Source organism: Rhinichthys klamathensis, unplaced genomic scaffold (assembly GCF_029890125.1).
Source record: "Rhinichthys klamathensis goyatoka isolate OS25496 unplaced genomic scaffold, OSU_Roscu_1.1 h1tg000412l_1, whole genome shotgun sequence".
In the NCBI taxonomy this organism is placed as follows: Eukaryota; Metazoa; Chordata; class Actinopteri; order Cypriniformes; family Leuciscidae; genus Rhinichthys; species Rhinichthys klamathensis.
The window spans coordinates 838,202-862,671 of NW_026606912.1; the positions used below are offsets into that span (position 1 = coordinate 838,202).

A 24,470-nucleotide genomic window follows, 5' to 3' on the forward strand; every position below is an offset into this window, starting at 1 on the left:
GAAAGATGGAAGCCCTGACTCTCCTTCTCTGTCTGCTTCTAACTGCCTATCAAGGTAAGATTATCATTCACTGGAGAAATCTTTTTATGGAAAACACCTGCCTGCTTGAACATCATGTGTTTTACTTAAATTATGTGTAATTTCTCAGTTCGTAGAGCTGGCTCTGCAGAGATTACATGCAATCATGAATTTAAAAAATGTAATGCATTCCATACTGTACAGAAAGACAAGTTTTACATTACATTGAATGTTATGTCTATTTGTCATATTCTAGCAGATACGTTTGGTTCATGGACAACAGGTAAATCAGGTAAATCAGGTAAATCTATCTATCTATCTATCTATCTATCTATCTATCTATCTATCTATCTATCTATCTATCTATCTATCTATCTATCTATCTATCTATCTATCAAAATAGGTCATCTTCTGAGGAACATTTGGGAGGAGTGTGGTAACAGAGTTAACTATAACATACTGTATAGTTCTTCAAAATAAGATTATTTTTTATTATGCTAGATAGAGAATAGCTTTTTGCAAAGATAGTCTTATTTGTTACCACCATTGTGTCATGGACAACAGGTAAATATCATTTGACATTATACATTATATTGTGTAGAACATGGCTGTTTTATGCATATTTTTATGCAATGTTGAAACATCAATCAACATTATATTTTTATTTTATTTTAGGTGACTGGCCGTATTCCACCGAAGGTTCTCCGGGTATCTGTCTGGGTTTTTTTCTAGATAATTTTATGTTTTAATTTGTGACTGTCCTTTTATTCTCTTGTTTTCCATGTTTATGTTCAGAACCATGTGGTGGCAATCTGACAGACTGGATGGGTGAATTTTTTAGCCCCCGATACCCTAATAATTACTCTAATAATGTACAATGCACGTGGACCATTCATAGCACAGGGAACAGGACAGTGGGATTGACCTTTGCCGATGTTGAGTAGGACATCGCTCTTCCTATTTGTCATTGCCATTGTCAAAATGTTTCAATGTATTCTTAATCAAAACAAAAATAAAGCATGTGTTTCTCTCTCGTATCTGCTTGCTAGTTTGGAAACATGCTGTGATTACATCAGAGTATATGATGGTCCTTCTACCCTCCAACCCTTACTGGGAGAAATACGAGAGTACAGGAACAAATCAAGCACCTTCAAATCAAGCAACGATGATCTGACTGTGATTTTCTACAGTGATGCAAGTGTACCAAGTAGAGGATTTCATGCAAACTGGGTATTTTTGGGTAAGTGATTAAAAGAAATAAATAGAACTTGATCTATGATATATTGTACCATGAATTTCAGCCTCTCCTAGTTTGTGATGTGAAATTTCTAGTTATTCTCTCATATAGCTGTGACTATCTTTTTATCCTGTTTTCCATCTCTAGGTGAAGAATCATGTGGTGGCAATCTGACAGATTCGATGGGTGAATTTTTCAGCCCCCGGTACCCCAATAACTACATTAATAATGCATTATGCACGTGGACCATTCATAGCACCAGGAACAGGACCGTGTCATTGACCTTCACCGATGTTGCGTAGGACACTATTTGATTTTCATAATTTTGGAACTGAGAATACTAAAAATGTGTAACTTTCAGATTTACTTTTTTTTTCAAGAAAACATTGCTACACTATATAAATATGGTGGAGAAAGTAATACATTTGTATTGTATGTGTTTTCGCTCTCTGCTTGCTAGTTTAGAGAAGTGCTGTGATTACATCAAAGTGTATGATGGTCCTTCTACCCTCCACGCCTTACTGGGAGAAATACGAGAGTACAGGAACCAGTCTTTCAAATCAAGCTACAATGATCTGACTGTGCTTTTCTACAGTGATCACAGTATAACAAGTAGAGGATTTCATGCAAACTGGGTCTTTGTAGGTATGTGATTCAAAAAGATCAATAGAACTTGATCAATGATATTAAGAATTTCGTTAACACTTTATTTTGATGGTCCCTTTTGAACATTCTGTTGACTATAAGTAACTTTGCAACTACATGTCAACTAACTCTCACTAGAATATTAGTAGACTGTCTGCTTAATATCTGCCAACTCTTTATTGTGATGGTCCTCCAACAGACATTCTACTGACTATAAATAACTTTGCAATTATATGTCAACTTATTTTAACCCTAACCCTACCAGTCTACTAATACTCTATACTGACACTGAGAGTTAGTAGACATGGACTGTAGGTGCAATGTTACTTATAGTCAACAGAATGTGTTAAAGGGACCATCAAAATAAAGTGAAACCTAAATTTCAATCTTTCCTAGTTTGCTATGTCATATTTCTAGTCATTCTCTTATAATAACAGTCGTGACTATCTTTTTATCCTGTATTACATCTCTAGGTGAAGAATCGTGTGGTGGCAATCTGACAGATTCGATGGGTGAATTGTTCAGCCCCCGGTACCCCAATAACTACCCTGATTATTCACAATGCACGTGGACCATTCATAGCACAGGGAACAGGACCGTGTCACTGACCTTCACCGATGTTGAGTAGGACATTTGAATTATCTGATATTGAAACTGAGAATACTAAAAATGTGTAACTTTCAGATTTTCTTTGTCAAAGAAAACATTGCTACAAAATACTAATATGGTGGACAAACCATAATTACATTTGTATGTGTTTTCTCTCTTTTCCGCCTGCTAGTTTAGAAAAGTGCTGTGATTACATCAGAGTATATGATGGTCCTTCTACCCTCCACCCTTTACTGGACGAAATACGAGAGTACAGGAACCAGTCTTTCAAATCAAGCATCAATGATCTGACTGTGCTTTTCTACAGTGATGCAAGTGTAACAAATAGAGGATTTCATGCAAACTGGGTCTTTTTAGGTATGCAATTAAAAGAGATGAATAGGACTTGATCGGCAATATTATGAATTTCAATATCTCCTAGTTTGTGATGTGAAATTTCTACTCATTCTCTCATAGTTGAAAGCATGACTGTCTTTTTATTGTATTTTCCATCTCTATGTGAAGAATCATGTGGTGGCAATCTGACAGATTGGATGGGTGAATTTTTCAGCCCCCGATACCCTAATAACTACATTAATAATGCACTATGCACGTGGACCATTCATAGCACCAGGAACAGGACCGTGTCATTGACCTTCACCGATGTTGCGTAGGACACTATTTGATTTTCTTAATTTTGGAACTGAGAATACTAAAAATGTGTAACTTTCAGATTTACTTTTTTTTTTCAAGAAAACATTGCTACACTATATAAATCTGGTGGAGAAAGTAATACATTTGTATTGTATGTGTTTTCGCTCTCTGCTTGCTAGTTTAGAGAAGTGCTGTGATTACATCAAAGTGTATGATGGTCCTTCTACCCTCCATGCCTTACTGGGAGAAATACGAGAGTACAGGAACCAGTCTTTCAAATCAAGCTACAATGATCTGACTGTGCTTTTCTACAGTGATCACGGTATAACAAGTAGAGGATTTCATGCAAACTGGGTCTTTGTAGGTATGTGATTCAAAGAGATCAATAGAACTTGATCAATGATATTAAGAATTTCGGTAACACTTTATTTTGATGGTCCCTTTTGAACATTCTGTTGACTATAAGTAACTTTGCAACTACATGTCAACTAACTCTCATTAGAATATTAGTAGACTGTCTGCTTAATATCTGCCAAATCTTTATTGTGATGGTCCTCCAACAGACATACCGACTATAAATAACTTTGGAACTACATGTCAACTTATTTTAACCCTAACCCTACCAGTCTACTAATACTGTACTGACACTCTAATGAGAGTTAGTAGACATGGACTGTAGGTGCAATGTTACTTATAGTCAACAGAATGTGTTAAAGGGACCATCAAAATAAAGTGAAACCTGAATTTCATTCTTTCCTAGTTTGCTATGTCATATTTCTAGTCATTCTCTTATAATAACAGTCGTGACTATCTTTTTATGCTGTTTTACATCTCTAGGTGAAGAATCGTGTGGTGGCAATCTGACAGAATCGATGGGTGAATTGTTCAGCCCCTGGTACCCCAATAACTACATTAATAATGCACTATGCACATGGACCATTCATAGCACAGGGAAAAAGACCGTGTCATTGACCTTCACTGATGTTGAGTAGGACACTATTTGAATTTTTCTTATATTGAAACTGAGAAAACTAAAAATGTGTAACTTTCAGATTTCCTTTGTCAAAGAAAAGACAAAATACTAATATGGTGGACAAACCATAATTACATTTGCATGTGTTTTCTCTCTTTTCCGCCTACTAGTTTAGAAAAGTGCTGTGATTACATCAGAGTATATGATGGTCCTTCTACCCTCCACCCTTTACTGGACGAAATACGAGAGTACAGGAACCAGTCTTTCAAATCAAGCAACGATGATCTGACTGTGCTTTTCTACAGTGATGCAAGTGTAACAAGAAGAGGATTTCATGCAAGCTGGGTCTTTGTAGGTATGTGATTAAAACAATAGAACTATCAGAGCCGGGACTTTAACTTGGTCTCCAGCATGAGAGTCAGACTCTCAATCCTTGAGCCACTAGAGAATGGTGAACCCTAGCAAGATACACTTAGAAGAAGTTGAGATGCATAATTAATTTTTATAAAAGTTCAAGCATCAAAAATCCACAGCTGGAACAAAAAAACAACAACAACAAAACAGCAAAATGTAATTCTCAAATAACAAAACCAGTCCAAAAAAGGCATTCCACAAATAATATTCCAAAATTTCAAAGATCTTAAAGCAAAAAAACTCCGGAGAAAGTCCACAAAAAATAAACAGAGAAAGGTATAATCCAAAGGCAAGAGATAATAAAATGTCTCAGAATAAGAGAACACTTACTCCGGCAACTGGCTTCAGAACAACTAAACACCAATCAAAGAAACTAGGAGACAGAGTCACTTAAATACACACAGCTGAACGAGACACGAAATCCATGGAGAGCTGTGACCAGGGTCTTTGAGGTATAGAGAGAGGATAGAGCAACCCCTGAGTTGAGCGATGAGAAACCGTCTCCTTCATGTGGGACAGGCACTTACAAAGATTTTGGTATCCTCCTTGATGATCGGCCACACAAGCGGGTTGGCTGGCTTGTCTGGTTCCCAGGCCTGGGCTTGTCCTACTGTATTTTCAAGTTCCCATCATACAGGGGCCAGCTCGGGATAATGGGTAAGATAGGATCTTCTTGGTTACTGCTTGCGTATACTCAAAACAGTGCATTAGGTTTAATATTTTTGGAGCCAAAATAAACAAACAGGTTGAAGAATAGAGACCAGAGTGCCTGATGAGGGTGGAGTCGCTTGACCTGCTGAATGTACTCTAGATTTATGTGGTCAGTGAGTACTTGAAATGGGTGTTTGACCCCCTCAAGCCAATGTCTCCATTCTTCCAGCACCAGCTTAACAGCCAGTAACTCCCACATGGTAATTCCTCTCTGTTGGTGTAAGGCAGTATGAAAGGAATACACATGGATGAAGTCTGTTATCCTCCCCCTTCTGGGAAAGCACTACTCCAAACACCCACATCCGAAGCATCCACCTCCACAACGAAGAGTTTGTCTGGGTCTAGGAGAGTAAGAATGGGTGCTGTAAAGTGGAGTTTGAATTCACTGAAAGCAGACTCTGCTTCAGGACCCCAGCAAAACCCAGCATTATTCCCTTTAGCGAGAGCTGATAGGGGAGCCACCACAGAGCTGAAGTTCAGAATTAATTTTTGGTAAAAGTTGGCAAAACTAAGCAATCGCTGCACCTCCTTCACAGACGAGGGAATGGGCCAATACGTGACAGCTTAAACTTTCCGGGGATTCATTTGAATATGGCCAGGCTTAATGATGAATCCCAGGAAATGTACTTGGGTCACATGGAATTCACACTTCTGGGTTTGACATGAGCATGTCTCTAAGCATATCATTTATCAGAGCCTGGAAAACCATGGGAGCATTGGTAAGGCCGAAGGGCATAACTAGGTACTCATAGTGCCCAATGGGAGTGTTAAATGGGACAGGTACCTGGTGGCTTTCTTTTTACTGAAGACTGCCTTGAGGTGGAGGTACTGAGTAGGTACTTGAGATAGGTGTAGGGGTTCTTAAGACTCAAGAATAGGATCAGGGGAACTCTGGATCAAACAGGTGACATGACAAGTGTCACCCTAATTGAGGATAGTGCCAGTGGACAAGTCAAGATGAGGGTTATGGTGAAGAAGCCAGGGGTGACCATGGATAACAGGGAACTCTGGAGACTGTATCATATCCAAACACCACTCCTCCTGGTGTTGGTGAACAGAGAGGCAAAGGACAGAGGTAAGAAGGGTTACCTTCCCAGGACCCAGAGGTCTTCCATCCAGTGCAGTAACTGTCAAAGGGGTAGCGAGTGAGTCAGTGGGGATCTGGAGACTCTTAGCAAGACAAAAGTCCACACATTTCCTGGCTAAGAACACTTACTCAGGCAACTGGCTTCAGAACAACTAAACACCAAGCAAAGAAATTAGGAGTCAGAGTCACTTAAATGCACACAGCTGAATGAGACTGTCAGGGACCAATCACGCTCACGATAGCTCCAGTCTATGTCAAGCCTCCAACAGGAACTGACCTTATCCCATTGTATCCTGAACCATTGCTTCCCCTGAGTTTCCCCTGATGTAACGTATACCCTTTTGAGAATCACTAACCTTTGTGACTTTGTGTTGCTGTCTCCAGATCTGATCTTTTGACGTCTGTGATCCAGTGTTCTCCTGAGTTTCATATTCTCATCGAAGCCGTTTGACTCCGATCATATCTGATTGTAAGAAGATAAGGATTAACGGACTGAGACTGTGTTGTTTCAACTTTCCTCAAGTTATCTGGCTTACCTGCTGTTTCCCCCGCACCGAGAGATCTTCACAGAAGCTGTATCTGAATTCACAGTATTCACCTTGCACGTTTGTCACCTGTAAATAAAGTTGTGAAGATTCACTTACCTCGATCTCCGTGTCTGAATCCTGACAGAAGGCTTGACCTGCAAAAAGAAAAGAAAGAACGCTGCTATGAACCCTGCACAACCTGCAATCGCCGCCGCGAATCCTATGCAGCCTGCAATCGCCGCCGCGAATCCTATGCAGCCTACAGCCGCCGCTGCGAATCCTATGCAACCTACAGCCGCCGCTGCGAATCCTATGCAACCTACAGCCGCCGCGGCGAATCCTATGCAACCCCCAGCCGACGCTTCCGCGAACCCCGCTTCCTCACTGGTTTGTTTCGCCAACCCCGCCTCCCGGCCAGCGCCATTCTCAGGTCGGGCGGAGGATTGCAATGGGTTTCTACTGCAATGCTCTCTAGCTCTTGAACAACAAATCCAGTTATATCCAACAGAGAAATCGAAGATTTCTTTCATTATTCAACAGTTATCTGGACCGGCATTAAGATGGGCTGAAACGTTGTGGATGCAGGACACTGCAGTTACATCCTCAGTACAGAATTTCGTAAATCATTTCAAAGAAGTTTTTGGTCGTCCTGTAGAAGATTCCTCTGTTAGCGATAAACTGTTACAGTTACGCCAAGGTAAAAAATCTGTTTCTGAATATTCCGTGGAATTCCGTACTCTAGCCTCTGTAAGCGGTTGGAATGAAAAGGCTCTTCTCTCTGTCTATCGACGTGGTCTTAACCCTGCACTTCGCCTCCAGCTGGCAATCTATGATGATACCCTGGGACTAGAGAAATTTATACAACAAGCTCTCCGTGTACATCAAAGATCTCAGAGTTGATATCGTGAGGCTCAACAATCAACTTTTACACCACTACCGAATTCCTTGGAACAATACCCAGAATCGACAGTGGAGAAGATGCAAGTGGATACTCATCGATTGTCTCAGGCTGAGCGTACTCGACGCCGGGAATTAAAATTATGCTTGTACTGTGGAGTTGAGGGTCATTTCCTACGTTCCTGTCCTACGCGACCTCCTCGACTACTTGTGTGTTCGGTTCTCACGTCCCTTCCTGTATCAGCTCCATTAATGATACCTGTGATTTGAAAATCCACGAATTTCCATATTTCTGTCACAGCCATCGTGGACTCCGGCTCAGCAGGGGACTTCATTTCCGGAAACCTCTGTAAGAAGCTCCAGCTCCAGAAATCCAACACCTCCAAGCCATACTCAATCCATGCAGTAACGGGTGAAACCATTAATAAGGGGTACATAACATCTCAGATAACACCCATCATATTATGTGTTGAAGATACACACCATGAACTATTTAACCCATTTGTGCTAGAAAACAGTCAGACTGATATCATACTTAGTCGTCCATGGCTTATACGACACCAACCTTCCTTTGATTGGAAATCGGGCAAGATTCTGACATGGGGTTGCAAATGTTCTTCGACTGATTCAGAGTTTCTAAGCTCGCCCATAGCCGAATTACCAGAATCTCTTCCAGTGAGTTCAACGTCCATCGAGAGTCCCACTGAAAACCTGTCAGTGTCATTCCCTTCATGTTACTCCTCGTACACCGATGTGTTCAATCCCTTTGCAGCGTCCAAGTTACCTCCACACCGACCTTGGGATTGTGCCATTGACTTGATTCCTGGAGAGTCCATTCCCAAGGGCCGGATTTATTCTTTGTCCATCCCCGAACAAACGGCCATGCAACAATACGTCGAAGAGGCTCTACGACAGGGGTATATCCGACCATCCACTTCACCTGCTGCGGCTAGTTTTTTCTTTGTTCCTAAGAAGGATGGAGGGTTACGTCCATGTATAGACTACAGAATGCTTAATAGGATCACGGTAAAGTTCAGCTACCCACTCCCATTGGTCCCATCCGCTCTCGAACAACTCAAAGAAGCCAAAATATTCACGAAACTTGATCTAAGGAGTGCATATAATCTCGTTAGAATACGAGAGGGGGATGAGTGGAAGACAGCGTTCATCACTCCCGCAGGGCACTATGAGTATCTGGTGATGCCATTTGGACTTGTAAACGCCCCATCGGTCTTCCAGAGTTTCATGGACGAAATATTCCGAGACTATCTGAATCGTTTTGTGATAATCTATATCGACGACATCTTGATTTTCTCAAAGGATCCCGTTAAACATCAACGCCACGTCTCTCTTGTACTCCAGCGTCTCCGAGAGTTTTCTCTGTTCCTGAAAGCAGAAAAATGTACATTCCATCAAGCCTCCGTTGAATTTCTGGGATACAATCTAAGCGAACGAGGAGTGGAGATGGATGACCGTAAGACCAAAGCCATCACCTCCTGGCCCACCCCTCAATCCGTAAAGGAGTTGCAACGGTTCCTGGGGTTTGCAAACTTTTATCGAAGATTCATCGACCAATATAGTATGTTAACGGCTCCACTAACTTCTCTCCTGAAGGGAAAACCAAGGTCCCTACTCTGGAACTCTGATGCTGAACATGCTTTTCAGTCTCTCAAGAACGCATTCACTACAGCTCCTTTGCTTCGTCATCCAAATCCTGAAAAGGTATTCATCGTTGAGGTAGATGCTTCTACAACTGGGGTAGGAGCAGTCCTGTCACAGTACCAAGACTCATCTTCAAAATCTATGCCTTGTGCATTCTTCTCCCACAAATTATCCACCGCTGAGAGTAACTACGATATCGGCAACCGAAAACTTCTGGCTGTCAAGCTTGCCCTAGAAGAATGGAGACATTGGTTGGAAGGAGCCAAACATCCGTTTCTTGTCCTTACTGATCCCAAAAATCTCCAGTATCTGAAGGAAGCTAAAAGACTCACTCCACGTCAAGCCAGATGGGCCCTTTTCTTTACTCGTTTTCACTTCCAAATATCCTACCGTCCTGGTTCGAAGAACATCCGAGCAGATGCCCTATCACGTCTCCATGCCCCTGAAACGATCCTAGAAGAGCCTGACACAATTCTGCCAGATAAGTTGTTTATCAATTCCATCCAGTGGGACATCAATGAGCAACTCCTTGAAATTTCACAACACCAGCCTAGTCCGCCAGAATGTCCAGCTGGAAAGATCTACGTACCTGAAAATTTCAGAACTTCTTTAATTTCCTCCGCCCACTCATCCGTTGGAACAGGTCACCCTGGTATAAGCAAAACATGTTCAGTCCTCCAAACCCGTTATTGGTGGCCAAACATGCAGCACGACATCAAAACCTTTATCCAGGGATGCATCCTATGTGCCATGACTAAGAATCCACGTCACTTACCTGCTGGAAAACTCATCCCTCTACCCATTCCTCATCGACCATGGTCCCATATTGGAGTTGATTTCGTAACAGACCTACCACCCTCCGATGGTCATACTGGTATCCTTGTGGCCATTGATCGCTTTTCTAAGGCCTGTAAGTTAATCCCTCTTAAAGGCATGCCTACAGCCTTTGTCACCGCAGAACTATTGATGGAGCATGTCTTTCGTAACTATGGCGTACCAGAGGATATTGTATCCGACAGAGGACCCCAGTTCATTTCCAAGGTGTGGCGGGCATTCTTTGCCTTAATGAATGTAACCGTCAGTTTAACCTCGGGCTATCACCCGCAATCAAACGGTCAAGCAGAACGAAAGATCCAAGATGTCAGTCGGTTCCTTCGTACCTTTTGCCATTCAAACCAGAACATCTGGAGTCGATACCTAGTGTGGGCAGAGTATGCCCAAAACTCCCTCCGGCAGACATCCACAAACCTAACACCATTTCAATGTGTACTTGGTTACCAACCCCCATTGTTTCCTTGGTCTGGTGAGCCCTCTGAAGTACCCACGGTCAATACATGGTTCCAAGACAGCGAAAGAGTATGGAACCAGGCACACCATTATCTCCAGCAAGCTCTGAATCGACAAAAACGCTTTGCAGATACTCACCGCCGCGATGCTCCTGAATACCAACCAGGACAATTAGTTTGGCTTTCCACTCGAGACATCCGTTTAAGACAACCTTGTCGCAAGCTGAATCCAAAGTACATTGATCCATTTCCCGTCGAAAAACGAGTCAGTCCAGTTACCTACAAACTTTGTCTTCCTGCCCAGTACCGCATCCATCCCACATTTCACGTCTCTCTCCTAAAACCTCATTACTCACCCGTATCTGTCCCCTCTACAGATCCTATTCCAGACGACAACCCTTCAATACCACCCATTGAAGCTGATTCCATCTACTCGGTAAAGGAGGTTTTGGACTCCCGGCGTCGAAGGGGTCGACTCGAGTATTTGGTGGATTGGGAGAATTACGGACCAGAAGAAAGCTGTTGGGTACCTCGCAATGACATCCTTGATCCCAATTTGCTCACTGAATTTCATGATCAACATCCAGAGAAACCAGCACCCCGATCTCGAGGCAGACCCCCACGACGTCGAGGTCCAAGATCCGCTGACGCGGACTCTGGAGGGGGGGGGGGGGGTAGTGTCAGGGACCAATCACGCTCGGTTCCGTCCACCACACAGAGATCGCTCTCTCCAGAGTACTAATCACCCACACCTGGTCACTATCAACAACCTCATTAACCAACACTTAAAACACTCACGATAGCTCCAGTCTATGTCAAGCCTCCAACAGGAACTGACCTTATCCCGTTGTATCCTGAACCATTGCTTCCCCTGAATTTCCCCTGATGTAACGTATACCCTTTTGAGAATCACTAACCTTTGTGACTTTGTGTTGCTGTCTCCAGATCTGATCTTTTGACGTCTGTGATCCAGTGTTCTCCTGAGTTTCATATTCTCATCGAAGCCGTTTGACTCCGATCATTTCTGATTGTAAAAAGATAAGGATTAACGGACTGAGACTGTGTTGTTTCAACTTTCCTCAAGTTATCTGGCTTACCTGCTGTTTCCCCCGCACCGAGAGATCTTCACAGAAGCTGTATCTGAATTCACATTATTCACCTTGCACGTTTGTCACCTGTAAATAAAGTTGTGAAGATTCACTTACCTCGATCTCCGTGTCTGAATCCTGACAGAGACACATGTGAAAATACTAACACTAATTACAAGTTGAGTAAGTTGGACACGAGAGCACAATGAGGACCTCTAGAGGCCAAAACATACAGAAGCAAAATACTGACAAGAACTTGAACTATATGATATTATGAATTTCAACATCTCCTTTTTTGCTATGTCAAATTTTATATTTCATAATTACAGTTGTGACAGTTTTCCATCTCTATGGGAAGAATCATGTGGTGGCTATCTGACAGATTCGATGGGTGTATTTTTCATCCCCCAATACCCTAATAACTACATTAACAATGCATGTTGATGCATGCAATGCAACAATGAACAGGACCGTGTCATTGACCTTCACCGATGTTGCACAGGACACTATTTGAATTTCTTAATTTTGGAGATGCTGAAAATGTGTAAATGTGAAACAGTTTATCTTTTAGATTTCCCCTTTCCAAGGAAATATTGCTACAAAATATCAATATTATATTACAAGTCATTCTCATATAATTATGGTTCTCATATTATCATATAAGTATGTGTGGGAAACCATATATTCGAAATTCAAAAATACTGGATTCTTACACAGATGGAACTAAAATATACTGCCAGTTTAGTCTGATTTCAGAACAGATAATTCTCATGAATTCCTCTTTTAAATCTACTCCCGTTATAATGAATGCCTGTCCAGGCAATTATTATCAGCACGTTATAATTATTAGAACATTCAGGTAATCCGTCCAATCAGTGTGAGAAGATACCTGTATATATAGCCATCCCTCACCTCTGTCCTGTGACAGTTTTGCAGCATCCCTCCTCCACCCCAACACCTCACTTTGGCTGGTTCCTATCCCCGTCAAAGATGGGAGGAGTACTCTGGGTTTAGGCTAAATTCCGAGCTCTGAGCCCTCCTCTTGGACAGCACGCCAAATATGCACACATTATCATTTCTAATCTGATTGTGTGCGAACTCGTGAATGCTAGTTTGTTGGGCCAAGTAGCTGTTATTTGGTTTACTGTGCAGGTAAATGTTTATAATGTGACCTTGATATATGTATGAGTAGAACATAGCATTGAATAGGTATATGTGTGTGTTTGTGCCTTTAGGTAAAGATTATGGGTGAAAGTGTGTGTGAAATGTGTCACATGCAGAGTATCTTTAATTGTCACCTGTGAAGTGCCATAGATAATTGGAATGGATAGTGTCACTGAGCTATTACATAATAATTGTAGAACAGATTTGTTCATTTTAGTAAAATATCACCTGGACAAATGAACAAATATGGTTTTCAAATTACCAATTGTAGTGTTTTTCTCCTCTTTTCCTACATGCCTTGACACTGCTGATTACTGCTATGCCATGTATTTGGGGGCATCATGATCTCCAGTTTCTCAACCTCAGTGTGGAGGACAGCTGTATGGATATGGGGTGTTTTCCAGTCCAAACTACCCAAACTATTACCATGACAATGCCTACTGTGTGTGGTATCTCTCTGCTCAGCAAGGACAGAGGATCTTCCTGTCATTTGCTGATGTGCAGTAAGTGAGAGATCAGCTGTGATTAATTGAATTTTGGTGGAACTACTAATGGTACTTATTGTTTGCATCTACAAGCAAACATAACTTTTGATTGATGAAAACATCATATTTATACCATATTTTAAATATATAATACCGGTAATCAAATTTTCTTTTAGCCTATAATTTAATATATTATTACACAAATGATTGTGTACTGTTACGACCGGTGTTATTATTTAGGGTTTATTAGAGTTTGTGCAGTACATATGGCTTGTTTAATTCAAATGAGGTTAAATGTCTTTAAAGATCTTTTTCTGATTCTTCCAGATTGGAGCGCTGCTGTAACTGTGACTACATCTCTGTACACGACGGCTCTTCCACTGGTCATTCACAGCTGGGAAAGGTCTGCTTCAATGACACCACCCACCAGGTGTTTCACTCTTCTTCACGATACCTGACTGTTATCTTCAGGAGTGACTACTCTGGTGTCAGCCATGGTTTTAAGGCCCTTTTCACAAGCTCTCTGACTGCAGATGAAGGTAATACCATGTTAAATAACTCAAATATAACAACTTTTAGATGCTAAACAGCTATAACTATTATAAAACATTCAACACCTTCGTCTTTCCCGGATTTAAAATATATACTTGCACAAAAATTACATTGAGGGGATGAAATTATTTGTATTGCAGGTCATGTGAATTGTTCCTCAGACAACATGGTCATTGGCATTCAAAGGACTTACTTGAACTCACTTGGGTTAAGTGGAAATGACCTTTATGTGGATGATAATCTTTGCAGACCCACTATTAACAATACTGAGGTTGTGTTCAGCTTCCCTCTCGATACATGTGGAACCGCCAAACAGGTATGATCTACATGTGTGTCAGATCCAGCTTTTAATGCTTGAATTTGCTGTGTCAGATTAGTTAGCATCATTGAGAGGCATGTTTACCACACAACATCACCTGCTCTCTGTCTCTCCCTCCTAGATGATTAACGGTTATGTGTCCTACACCAATAATGTGCGGGCATCTCAGTCTCAGTCGGGTGAGATCACTCGTCAGTCACAGTTCCTACTACATGTGGGCTGCCGAATGGAGCCGGACACTATGGTCCAGATATTCTACAAGGCCAGGGAGAACATCAATGCCAACATCACAGGAACGGGGCGCTTCAATGCCAGCATAGCCTTCTACACCTCCAGCGGTTTCTACCAACAAATTTATGACTCTCCATATGAAGTGAACCTGAACCAGCCTCTGTATGTTCAAGTCAAGCTAAACAGGCCTGACAACAGCCTGGATCTCTTCCTAGACACCTGTGTAGCATCTCCAAATCCCACTGACTTTAAAGACCGCTCCTATGACCTGCTGCGTAATGGGTGAGACAGTTTTAGTAAGAATTATGTTGCTACCTAGTACTATAGGTCTTGTACTCATTGGCATTAATAGTGAAACCAACTCAATGTGACTGAGTTTGACTGTAGTCCAAATTTCAAATCCAAGTTATTTATCTTATTTTATCTTTTGTAGATGTCCCAGAGACAACACATTTTATTCCTACACCAGCGGTCAGCACTATTATGCTCAGTTCAGTTTCCAGGCTTTCAAGTTCCTCCGGACTCATGCCTACGTGTACCTGCAGTGTAAAGTGATCATCTGCCCCGATAACGATTACAACTCTCGCTGCCGCCAAGGTTGCCGCTTCCGTCGCAAGAGATCACTTGACAGCACCTACCACACCAATACTGTGACGCTGGGGCCAATCAAACTCAAAGGTCAGAGGCCAGTAGCAGGTATGTTTTCGAATTAATTTACCTGCCAGTTTTTGATGTATTAACATTGAGCCTTCTACTAACGACTGTCCGGTCATTGTCATTCAAGGCTTAGTGTGAAGGAGTCTGAGAAGTCAAAGGAATGAACTGATCATCTTCCGGATCATCACCTTAATCATTACCAATCAATCTTTATTAACCAATCAGCAAATTTATCTACACAAGTTGTATTTTTGCAAGTCAATAAAGCATTTCTAAACAGCTGTTCTTGTCACGGTTGTCTCCATTCATTGTGCCTCTCTGAAAGGAAAAAAGATAATGCAAGGTACATATATTTAAGGTACACTGTTATATTTAAATGCTTTAGGAGGTTTGTATGTTTAATATTTGTATTAAAATAAACAAAATTGAAGATATAGAGTTAAAAAAATGTCAGGGTGATATATCTATTTTAACATAAACTTTTGTAATTCTTTCTTTCTCTCTCTCTAATGTCTTTTTTTTTTTTTTTTTTACAAAACTCTATTGTTAATCAATAGGCCTATTTGAAAAACGTTAGAGCACTATTTGAGAGAACAGCCATTTGTAGTGGTGTCCGAAAACGTCTAGGTTACGACTGTAATCTTTGTTCCCTGAGAACAGGGAACGAGACACTGCGTCGATTGACGCTTTAGGGGGGCGTTCCCTAACCCTAACTCTAACCCTAACCCTCAGGCGTGACAGGTGTCTGAAACTACTATCGAATCACGGCAATCCTATTGACCGGTGACAGCCCATGACATCATCAACATGTGACCCGGAAGTATATAAGGGCAACTTGTAAACACCTTATCTTTCTGTAGGGACATTTTGGTAGGCAGGCATGGCGAAAGACGCAGTGTCTCATTCCCTGTTCCCAGGGAACAGTGGTTACAGTCGTAACCTAGACTTTCCCTTTCGAAATGGAACTCGCACGGTTCCATTTGAGAATGAATGATTTTGTTTGTGGTTCACTACTCTCAACTCTCTTAGGGGCTGTTTACACCTGGCCACTTCATGCGTTTTCTGTGATCGGATAGCTATCCGATCGTGAAAAGACCATGTGTAAATGCCCTCCGAAACGCATTCGAGACGGATTTGAATACGATCGCTCAAACCACTTCAGGAGGTGGTCTGGGCCGCATTCCAGACGAAACTGGACAAGTGTAAATGCATCTGGTTGTTGAAACCACATATGTAAATTTTACTCCTCCAAAAAATGCTAAAAATTAAACGTGTGAGAGCATGCGATAGGCTATATGTCATGTTAGTCAGATATGACACGCATCACCTCAGCTGAACGTCTAACGTTATTCATCAAGCCAACGTGCCGCAAACTATTGCAAATCAAAGTGAAAGTAAGTCGCAGACACTTAACACACAATCATGTTCATTAAAAGTAAAGAAACGAAATGATCTTACCAGTTCTGTTAACGCTCTCATATTGCTGTCTTTGATTTTGAAATTAGCTGATGATCAATAAAATGGAGCAATATCTGTTGCTTTCGGTGACGTGCACTCCATTAAATCTGCAGCGGGAATTGAAGATCGGATTTATATCCGTTTTGCAAAAATACATTTATGTGACCAGGTGTAAATGGAATAAATCAGATAGCTATCTGATCTGAGAAAACGCATGAAGTGGCCAGGTGTAAACAGCCCCTTAGATGAAACCCTGGAAAACAGAATCACGGAATCAGTGCGTGAAAGAGCGAACCGCCATCTTCGTTCCCAAATCTCTATCTGTTTATTACAAATTTCTCAACTCATGCAATAAACAATATAACATTTCCCTGGTGTAAACATGTTTCAGTTTCAGTGTCCATTTGTTAATTTCATTTTAAACACATTAATACAGTTTTCTCTGCTTTCCACATATCAGTGGGCAACATATCTCACACTCACATTCAGAGACATAATCATGTCTTTACAAAAATAAACATAACTCTTTCTTTAAAGTGCAATAATATCAAAAGTATAAATCATGTTTTAAGCTATATATATACATATATATATATATATAGGCTATATATCTTTGTTTTCTTTTTAACTCCAGAAATACACCGTTATACTGATGTAATAATGTGAATCATAAACCCTCTTTGGCAGTAGATGAATATCTAAATGGATTTTAGTGACAAAACATGAATCATCATACAAATAGGGATAATTATTATTCAAAAACCTCCCAGATCAGGGCCATCGTCTGGCGGTTCAACATCCATTCCCCCGATCTGAGTTTCTGTCTCGACAGAAAATCTGCTGCGAGGTTCAGAACCCCTGGGACATGAACCGCTCTTAGAGATAGGAATCTGCTCTGAGACCACAGGAGAAGGTGACGCGCATGCCTGTCTAGGGTGCGCGACCGAGAACCTCCCTGCCGGTTCACATGAGACACCACTGCCATGTTGTCTGTTCTGACAATGACATGGTGACCCTCCAGAAGAGGGAGGAAATGATGTAGAGCCAGAAAAACGGCTCTTAACTCCAGGCAGTTTATGTGCCAAGAGAGAGCCTCTCCGGTCCAGACCCCACACGCTGGTCTGCCCTCGAAAACCGCTCCCCAGCCGGTGAGAGAGGCATCCGTCGTAATCATCTGGCGACGAGATACCGCACCCATGCTGACCCCTTTCCGAAGAAAAAGAGGGTCCCGCCAAACTGACAGGGCTCGAAAGCAACTGCGCGATACCTTCAGTAGGCGAAGGGTTGACCCGGAGGGTCGAACCCCTGAGAGTTTCACCCACCACATGAAGGGTCTCATGTGGAGTAGGCCCAGCGGTAGCACGGAGGAGGCCGCGGCCATAAGGCCCAGCATCCTGCGGCAGGTGCCCACAGACACATGATGGCCTAGCAAAAAACGAGCCAAGCATGTCATCAAGCTGGAAATCCGTGCAGGGGCCAAGCGGGCCTGCATGAGAACGGAATCCATGTTCACCCCCAAGAAAACGGTGCTTTGAGCCGGAGCAAGAACAATCTTCTCCGAGTTCAACCTCAAACCGAGAGACTGGATATGACTCAGAACGATGTCTCTGTGGTGGGCCACTAGCTTCCTGGACTGGGCTAAAATGAGCCAATCGTCCAGGTAATTTAGAACACGGATGCCCTGGAGCCGCAATGGGGCCAGAGCTGCATCCATGCACTTTGTGAATGTCCTCGGGGCCAGAGATAGGCCGAAGGGAAGGACCCTGTACTGGAACGCCCTTTCTCCAACAGCGAACCTGAGGAATTGCCTGTGTCGCTGTACAACCTGGATGTGAAAATAAGCATCCTTTAGGTCTATCGTCACGAACCAATCCCCTGGCCGAATCTGAGATATGATAGCTTTCAGCGTCAACATCTTGAATTTCCCTTTGTAAAGGGCGAAGTTCAGTCGGCGGAGGTCCAGTATGGGACGCAAACCGCCGCCCTTCTTCGGGACCAGGAAGTAACGGCTGTAAAAGCCCCGCTCGGTTTCCCCTGGAGTAATCTCCTCTATTGCTCCTTTGAGAAGGAGGGAAGAGATGTCCTGCTGAAGTACAGAAGCCTGAGTGGCGCTGTCTACTACAGTAGGAAACACCCCGTTGAAACAGGGGGTGATTGCGGCAAAACTGAAGAGTGTAGCCGAACCGAATTGTGCGAAGAACCCAAGACGATACCCCTGGTAAGCGCTCCCACTCTGGAAGGAAATGTGATAGAGGAGGAGGGATGTTGTAATGCAGACGACATACCTGAGTGAGGGTGCCGTGCTGACGCTCCTGGAGTAAAGAGGTTGACTGTGCAGGAGGGCCATCGGCGTCCTGGCACGTGATGGGAGGCATCGATGCTGGGGTCATGGTGACCAGATCCGCCTGCTCCGGAGGAAAACGGAAAATGCCTCCGAGAATGCGGCCGGCAGTTATAGAGAGTGTGGGGGGTGAGGGGAGAAAGCAGAAAGCGTCTCCTTCCTCCCGCACCGGACTGAGTAGAGAAGGTGAAATATGGCCTGCACTTCGAGACACTCTGAGTGGCGAAGGTGACAGGGCAAGGAATGAAGAGCTGGGAGGTGGGCAGAAACGCTTGTGCGGTCTGACCCAACCTTGAGGAAGCAGAGGAGCTCTCCTTTTTCTGACCGGAAGGTCAGGAACGGCTCTGGGCCGCCGGAGCAGTCGGTTTGTCGGACCGCTTCAACTGGAGGCGCTTGTGAGGCCGTTGACGGGGAAACGGGCGACCGCGGGCTCCCCAAACCGTGGTAGGTGGGGGATGCCCCGGTTCGCTTCTTCTGGAAGAGAACTCCGGTCTATGAGAGGGATGTTCTCTGGGTCGCACCGGGGGGGGGGGGGGGAGCAGAAGGTTCCCTAGCCCTCCTGGGCATGAAATGTCTGAACGCGGCCGATTGGGATTTGGAGGAGCGGAATTTCTCAACCACTGTGTTGACCGCCTCACCAAACAACCCCGTTTGAGAAATGGGGGCGTCCAAGAGGAAAACCTTCTCTTTGTCACGGATCTCCGTGAGATTAAGCCACAAGTGGCGCTCCACCGCAACAGAACCAGCCATAGAGCGACCTATAGCGCGTGCGGTATGCTTGGTGGCTCTTAAGGCTAAATCCGTAGCCTTACGAAGCTCCTTGACCGCTTCAGGAGTCACGCCGTCGCCCTCGTCCATTTCCTTCAGGACGTCCGCCTGGTACGCCTGAAGAATGGCCATAGTGTGCAGGGTCATGCCTGCCTGCCCAGCCGCCATGTAGGATTTCCCAATGAGAGAGGAAGTAGTCCTACATGCTTTAGAAGGGAGGAGGGGGCGCGACTTCCAGGAAGGCGCAGACGACGGAGCAAGATGGTCGGCTAAAGTTTCCTCAATCGCGGGAATGGCGGAATGGCCCTGTTCCACAGAGCCTACCAGGTTGGTGAAATCAGCGGCAGCCGCATTAGTGAGGCGCGAAGAGAAAGGCTGCTTTCAGGATCTGGAGATCTCATGATGCAGATCACTGAAAAATGGCAGCTTCCTCCTTTGAGGCCTAGAATTAGGGCCACTGAGAAGCCTTTCGTCGAGTTTCGACGACTGAGACTCACGTGGCTCGTCGGGCCAATCAATAGTGAGCTTCTCCGTAGCGCGCGAAAGCACGTCAACAAGCTCCGCGTAGGCCGCAGTAGGCCGCGCTTCCTGGCCGCTCGGCGGGATAACCTCGTCGGCGAGAGTAGGCCCGAAATCCTCGGAGTCGGAAGCCTCGGTAAAAAGTATATCCTCCAGCCCGAAAGAAACCGCGTCGCGTGCTCCCGGGCTGGGGCGCAAATAATCGTGTGAAAATTCGACTGGCATGCCTCGCGCGTGCCGAGGGGAGGGAGGGAGAGAAAGAGCGGGGCTCGTCTGCTCGAACTCCACATCCTCAAGCTCTACATCCGAACCCCATGTCGCGGATCCTCGAGAGGCCTCGGGAGCGCGACAGGGGGAGACGAATGATTCCCTCTCAAAGACCGCGAGCCGCGATTTGAGGGTTTTGAGCAACAAATTTTCACAGAATTTGCATTTAGACGATCCTATAACTGCCTCACGTGCATGTGAGAAACCCAAACACTTAACGCACTTACTGTGTGGGTCGTCGTTAGCGATGTAACGAGCACATGGCGGAGTACAGCGTCTGTAATCCATGGCAACTTCACCGTAAGGAGAAACAGAGTTCCGCTTGAACAGTCGCAGAAGCGCCGAGAATAATCCTTAGATGTAGCTCAGAAAAATCACGAGCGAAGGGCAACGTGACCGCTTCGTTCTGAAGGTAGAGAAATCTGAGGAGCAGATGGCGCGCGCGCGAATATGTAATGATGCGACGTAAGAGCGTCGTGGCGGAGCCATATCGCGCGGACGCCATCAGCCAATGAATTGGCGTGATTCTTTAAGGCTTCAGACAATCGGCACATTAAGAGAATATCCCACTGCGCTTTCCGCAGCGTTGAGTGAACCTATCAAAGAGAACTAAGGCAACCAAGTCTCCAAGGATCCTTCAAATTGAGAAGTCCTTTGACAGAGCTTGATGACGTGGCAGCCGAGATATGTATGTTCACTACAGCGGTAAAACTCTGCTTTGGGGTGTGTCTGTAGCAAGTGTGTTTAATCCATGTTTTTTTTTTTTTTTTTACACACGGGTAGTATAATCATCACAGATACAAGCCATTACAGTTGGAAAAAGGCAAGCTGTGTTTACGAATGCCCTAAAAATATGCTCTCAATTTTATAAACTCTTGTAAACAGCCAGTATAAACAATGAAAGCATCCAAACATCCACTCACACAAAGGCTGGAGAATACCCATAATGCACTGTGAGGGTCTCACCGAATTAATTCCCGTGTCTCGCCAGAAGATGGCGTCTGCAGCTGAATCATCCATCCATGCATTTTCCAAACCGCTGGTGCAATATGGGTACAGCGTAATATCAAGAATGTTTCCAACATCTTTGAAGCAGTAGGCCCTACATGGGTCAAAATTCAGAAACAACAACAAAAATCCCTAGTGTTTTATTTAATAATTATTGCTATAGCTTTTTACTATGGTAAATATGGAAATAAATAGTGATTATATGCAGGTGGGGCTCGTGTATATAGGCAGGCACGGCAAAGCCCTACCAAAATATTCATCAACTTGAAAACATAGATCCATACAATATGTTTCCAATTATGTAATTTGTTAATTGCATTCAAAAATCAGAGCAGAGGTGTATATTCTTATAAATATATTTTAGGCTACTTTATAAGATTTTAATTGTTAGAAGCAAAATAAATAGAATAGTTAGCTAGAGGAGGATATCCTTGTGACAGATCAATATCCTGGAGCCTGAAATTACGTAGCCTAACTGTGGAAATGACACAGCTGGATGTTCTATTTATCAATGGATAAATCTGTAGACACAACGTTTGTGATAGTGGTGTGATCTGAGACAGCAGTAAAGATAATGTTATATATACATTTTGAATACACTATTTTGTTCAAATAGTGCTGTGTCAATGCGACTGTGCTTCAAAACACATTTTTGTTTTTATATCAAGAAATATATTTTCAAATCTACTCCTTTACTTATCTCCTCTACTTATTCTGAAATAATATTCTTATTTCTTTGGCATTTGCATCAGAGAACAGAGGATGTGTGAACCCATAGGCTACATTTTTTTGAGAGAGAGTCCGAACGTGTGGAGAGACATGAAGCATTTAATATTTCTTAATATTCTCTGTCATTTATAGCAACTGGGAATGTCAGACTGTTTATCTAAAACTGGTGCTACTTTCATGTCTCTCGTGTCACACCATAGACTTGATATTTTTTGCTTCATAATTTCACATTTTTGTAAAATTGTACATATTTTTGTAATGTAATTGAGACAACTTTGGCTAAAAGTTTGCGTACAATATAACATCATTAACATGATCACTCCATAATGCTTAACTTTGTGCAGGGACGGACTGGGACTAAAAAACGGCCCTGGACTTTGACTAGGCCCGGCCCAAAGCAATCGGCGCGCGGAAACTCGACAACAACAACAATAACGCCTGCTGCCTGGCATGAGTGTCACAAGACTTTAATTGTGGCTCATAATACTATACCTAGCTAACAGCAAATTATACAATCTATTCCATGCTGTCTTAAAATGAATTTATTACTTAATAATCTTAATTAATTTATGCAGTAATTAATCTTAGCTACTGCACAAATAATAATACCACATCTAAATGAAAATAGGCTACACCATTACAAATGTAACTTCTGTATTCAAAATCTTCAAAGTTTGTAAGCATTAACTGTAACGTTACCAACATTTTTAAAAGTAAAAGCACAACATATTTCTTAAAATTAGCTACTGCATGTGGCATTTTACAGCTAAAATGTTGAAGTTTAGCTGTTTTAACTACTGTAAACATTAAAAATGTAGCAAGCTGAATATCACTTCCTAACATCATCCCTAGCAAGTAACTTGCAAAGTAATTTCTGATTAATTCGGTTCGTCAGTAGTAGAGATAAAAGCCCGCCCGCACTTGATTGGTTGGGTCCTTACATGCGCTTCGTGAGGCACACGCGCATACTAGCACACACACGCAAGGTCTCTAGCTCGCTCCCTCTCTCTGCCGTGCGCGCGCTACGCATGCGCACTCTTATTCGCTCTAGATTCCGAGAGATTTTAACTAATTTGCGGGCTTCAGTGAGCCGCTATAAATATGCGGGGAACTTCCGGGAGACTTGGGATGTCTGTGACTGCGTGTGTGGCGGGTGGTGGGCCGGTGGGCCGGCCCGCCGGCCGTCCTGGAGTACCGGCCGTTCTGTGATTCTCCAGATCACACAGATGGCCAGTCCGCCCCTGACTTTGTGTCAACAGATATATCTATAAAAAAATCATACAGTCAAGAGTAATGAAAGTTGCATAATATTCAGCTGAGTCTTTTCCACGATTATGCTGCTATACTTTTTTATTCAGCACAGGCTCCAGGATATTGATGTGTCATAAGGAAATCCGTCTTAGGATGGTTTTGACTATAAAAGTCATGATTGAAAGTTTGAAGACAAACTTGATCAGAAGAGAAAGATGGAAGCCCTGACTCGCCTTCTCTGTCTGCTTCTAACTGCCTATCAAGGTAAGATTATTATTCACTGGAGAATATTGTACAATATATGAAAATCATCGGCTTGCTTGAACATCATAAGTTTTGCTTAAATTATATATAATTTCTTAATTCATATGCTGACAGTAATCATCGATAAAAACATGAATACATGTATTGATATATACATTATAAAGACAAGCATTACATTAAACGTTATGTCTATATGTCATGTTACAGCAAATACCATTGGGTCATGGACAACAGGTAAATCAATGAACATTATTTTTTATACAATGTTGAAACTTCAATTTGCATGATACATTTATTTTGTTTTTATAGATGACTGGCTGTATTCCACTGAAGGGTCTCCAGGTATCTGTCTGTCTGTCTATCTATAGTTTTTGTCAGGAGTGAGTCTCTGCATTAAGTTGTTGTGATTTTGTAATTTTTTTGTTATTCTCTGTTTTCCCCCTCTGTATTCAGGACCATGTGGTGGCTCTATGACGGATTGGATGGGTGAATTTTTCAGCCCCCGTTACCCTAATAACTACCCTGATAACGCACGATGCACATGGACCATTCATAACACAGGGGCGACAACTGTGCTATTGACCTTTACCGATGTTTTGTAGGAAGCATTCATTATCTACCATTATCTCTATCCGTTTTGTCGCTTGATTTAATTTCTTAATTTATGAGA

The 24,470-nt window shown here is 42.9% G+C and overlaps 2 protein-coding genes and 1 long non-coding RNA gene across 3 annotated transcripts in view; all 3 read left to right on the forward strand.

Moving 5' to 3' along the window:
- Positions 1–24,470, forward strand: part of LOC130070565 (deleted in malignant brain tumors 1 protein-like) — a 39,397-nt gene that overhangs the window by 9,951 nt on the left and 4,976 nt on the right. The window lies entirely within an intron of this gene.
- On the forward strand, positions 1–24,470 carry LOC130070646 (uncharacterized). Its single transcript, XR_008803900.1, has 4 exons — positions 1–54; positions 24,008–24,034; positions 24,110–24,142; positions 24,254–24,470. It is a non-coding gene; the product is annotated as an uncharacterized LOC130070646 (long non-coding RNA).
- Positions 666–3,219, forward strand: LOC130070641 (deleted in malignant brain tumors 1 protein). The gene is made up of 7 exons (XM_056235112.1): positions 666–958; positions 1,068–1,258; positions 1,403–1,553; positions 1,716–1,900; positions 2,380–2,524; positions 2,682–2,866; positions 3,014–3,219. The coding sequence occupies exons 1-7, from the start codon at positions 843–845 to the stop codon at positions 3,160–3,162; spliced, it is 1,122 nt and encodes a 373-aa protein (XP_056091087.1). The 5' UTR covers positions 666–842; the 3' UTR covers positions 3,163–3,219.

Coding starts and splice junctions, on each gene's coding strand:
- LOC130070641 (XM_056235112.1), top strand. CDS start 843: ATGGGTGAATTTTTTAGCCCCCGATACCCTAATAATTACTCTAATAAT. Junction 1,259..1,402: donor TGCAAACTGGGTATTTTTGG/GTAAGTGATTAA, acceptor TTCCATCTCTAG/GTGAAGAATCATGTGGTGGC. Junction 2,867..3,013: donor TGCAAACTGGGTCTTTTTAG/GTATGCAATTAA, acceptor CTCTATGTGAAG/AATCATGTGGTGGCAATCTG.